The sequence below is a fragment of the Malurus melanocephalus genome, unplaced genomic scaffold, assembly GCF_030028575.1.
Source record: "Malurus melanocephalus ecotype Western Australia unplaced genomic scaffold, MMel_1.1 scaffold_1369, whole genome shotgun sequence".
NCBI classification, from domain to species: domain Eukaryota; kingdom Metazoa; phylum Chordata; class Aves; order Passeriformes; family Maluridae; genus Malurus; species Malurus melanocephalus.
The window spans coordinates 24,661-26,796 of NW_026624601.1; the positions used below are offsets into that span (position 1 = coordinate 24,661).

The window sequence follows — 2,136 nt, forward strand, 5'->3', positions numbered from 1 at the left end:
GGCTGTGGGATTTGGGGTCTGTGTGGTGTGCAGGGATATCACTGTCCTGGCTGTGGGATTTGGGGTCTGTGTGGTGTGCAGGGATGTGCCTGCCCCGGCTGTGGGATTTGGGGTCTGTGTGGTGTGCAGGGATGTGCCTGCCCCGGCTATGGGATTTGGGGTCTGTGGGATGTGCAGGGACACGGCTGCCCCAGCTGTGGGATTTGGGGTCTGTGGGCTGTCCTGGCTGTGGGATTTGGGGTCTGTGGGGTGTGCAGGGACACGGCTGCCCTGGCTGTGGGATTTGGGGTCTGTGGGGCCGGGGATGGCACAACCCCTGCACAGTCCCATGGGGAAGGGGCAGAGCCTTTCCCAGCAGCAATGGGGGAAATCTGGGATGGTTTGGGCCGGAGGGGACCTCAAAGCTGTCCCATTCCAAACCCTTTATGGGTGTGGAATGTCCCTGCGGTGACAGGGGACAGGGCAGCCCTTCCTGGCTTTGGGGTTTTCTGTGTCCAAAGGGGTTTCTTGGGGTGGGAGGGCCCTGGGCTGCCCCTGCCCCACCCCGCTCCCAGTGCCCCGTGTCACTGTGTCACCCGTGTCACCTGTGTGTCACTGGTGTCACCCATGTCCCCCCCGTGTCACTGGTGTTCCCTGTGTGTTACTGGTGTCCCTTGTATCCCCCATGTCCCCCAGTGTCACCCAAGGTCCCTGGTGTCCCCTGTGTACCCATGTCTCTGGTGCCAGCAGTGTCCCTCATGTCCCCTGTACCCCCAGTGCCAGCGGTGTGCCCGGTGTCCCCTGTGCCCTCATATCCCCCATATCCTCAGTGTCCCCTGTGTCACTGGTGTCTCCCATATCCCCTATGTCCCCCGTGTCCCCAGTGCCAGCAGTGTGTCCCATGTTCCTGGTGTCTCCAGGGCCAGCGGTGTCCCCATTTTCCCAGTGCCAGCGGTCCCCATATCCCCTGTCCCCAAATGCCAGCAGTGTCCCTGTGTCCCCAGTTCTAGCAGTGTCCCCATACCCCATGTCCCCAAATGCCAGCAGTGTCCCCGTGTCCCCATATCCCCGTGTCCCCAAATGCCATTGGTGTCCCGTGTCCCCGCAGAAGCTGAAGCACACCGAGAGTGACAAGCTGCAGGTGCAGATCCAGGCCTACCTGGACAACGTGTTCGACGTGGGGGCTCTGCTGGAGGACGCCGAGACCAAGAACGCGGCCCTGGAGAGGGTGGAGGAGCTGGAGGAGAACCTTTCCCATGTCAGTGGAGATCATGGGTTTGGGATTTCTGAGCTCTTTTTGGGGTTATTCCTCTGGAAAAGGGTGTTTGTGATTCTGTCTTGGGGGATGGTTGATCTTCCAGGAGGATTCACCAAACCTTTCCCATGTCAGTGGAGATCATGGGTTTGGAATTTCTGAGCTCCTTTTGGGGTTGTTCCTCTGGAAAAGCCTTGGGGTGTTTGGGATTCTATCCTGGGGGTTGTTTGAGCTTCCAGGGGATTCACCAGACCTTTCCCACGTCAGTGACTCTCCTGGATTTGCGATTTCTGAGCTCTTTTTGTGGGTGTTCCTCTGGAAAATCCTTGGGGTATTTGGGATTCTGTCTTGGGGGATGGTTGGGTGCCGGTTGTGCTTCCAGGAGGATTCACCAAACCTTTCCCACATCAATGGAGCTCCTGGGTTTGGGATTTCTGGGCTCCTTTTGGGGTTGTTCTTCTAGAAAAGCCTTGGGGTATTTGGGATTCTGTCCTGGGGGATGGTTGGGCACTGATTGAGCTTCCAGGATTCACCAAACCTTTCCCACGTCAGTGGGGCTCATGGATTTGGGATTTCTGAGCTCTTTTTGGGGTTATTCCTCTGGAAAATCCTTGGAATGTTTAGGATTCTGTCCTGGGGGATGGTCGGGTGCCAGTTGTGCTTCCAGGAGGATTCACCAAACCTTTCCCATGTCAGTGGAGCTCCTGGGTTTGGGATTTCTGGGCTCCTTTTGGGKTTGTTCTTCTAGAAAAGCCTTGGGGTATTTGGGATTCTCTCCTGGGGGATGGTTGGGTGCCGGTTGTGCTTCCAGGAGGATTCACCAAACCTTTCCCACGTCAGTGGAGCTCCTGGGTTTGGGATTTCCCTGCTCCTTTTGGGTTGTTCCTCTGGAAAAGCCTTGG

At 57.3% G+C, this 2,136-nt stretch overlaps 1 protein-coding gene across 1 annotated transcript in view; it reads left to right on the top strand.

The window, feature by feature from the left end:
* Positions 1-2,136, top strand: part of LOC130586866 (formin-like protein 2) — a gene marked incomplete at its 5' end in the record, with an annotated part of 37,766 nt that overhangs the window by 21,672 nt on the left and 13,958 nt on the right. Inside the window, one exon of the mRNA XM_057387780.1 lies at positions 984-1,241. Within this exon, the coding sequence (XP_057243763.1) occupies positions 984-1,241 (258 nt within the window). The remainder of the gene's footprint in view (positions 1-983; positions 1,242-2,136) is intronic.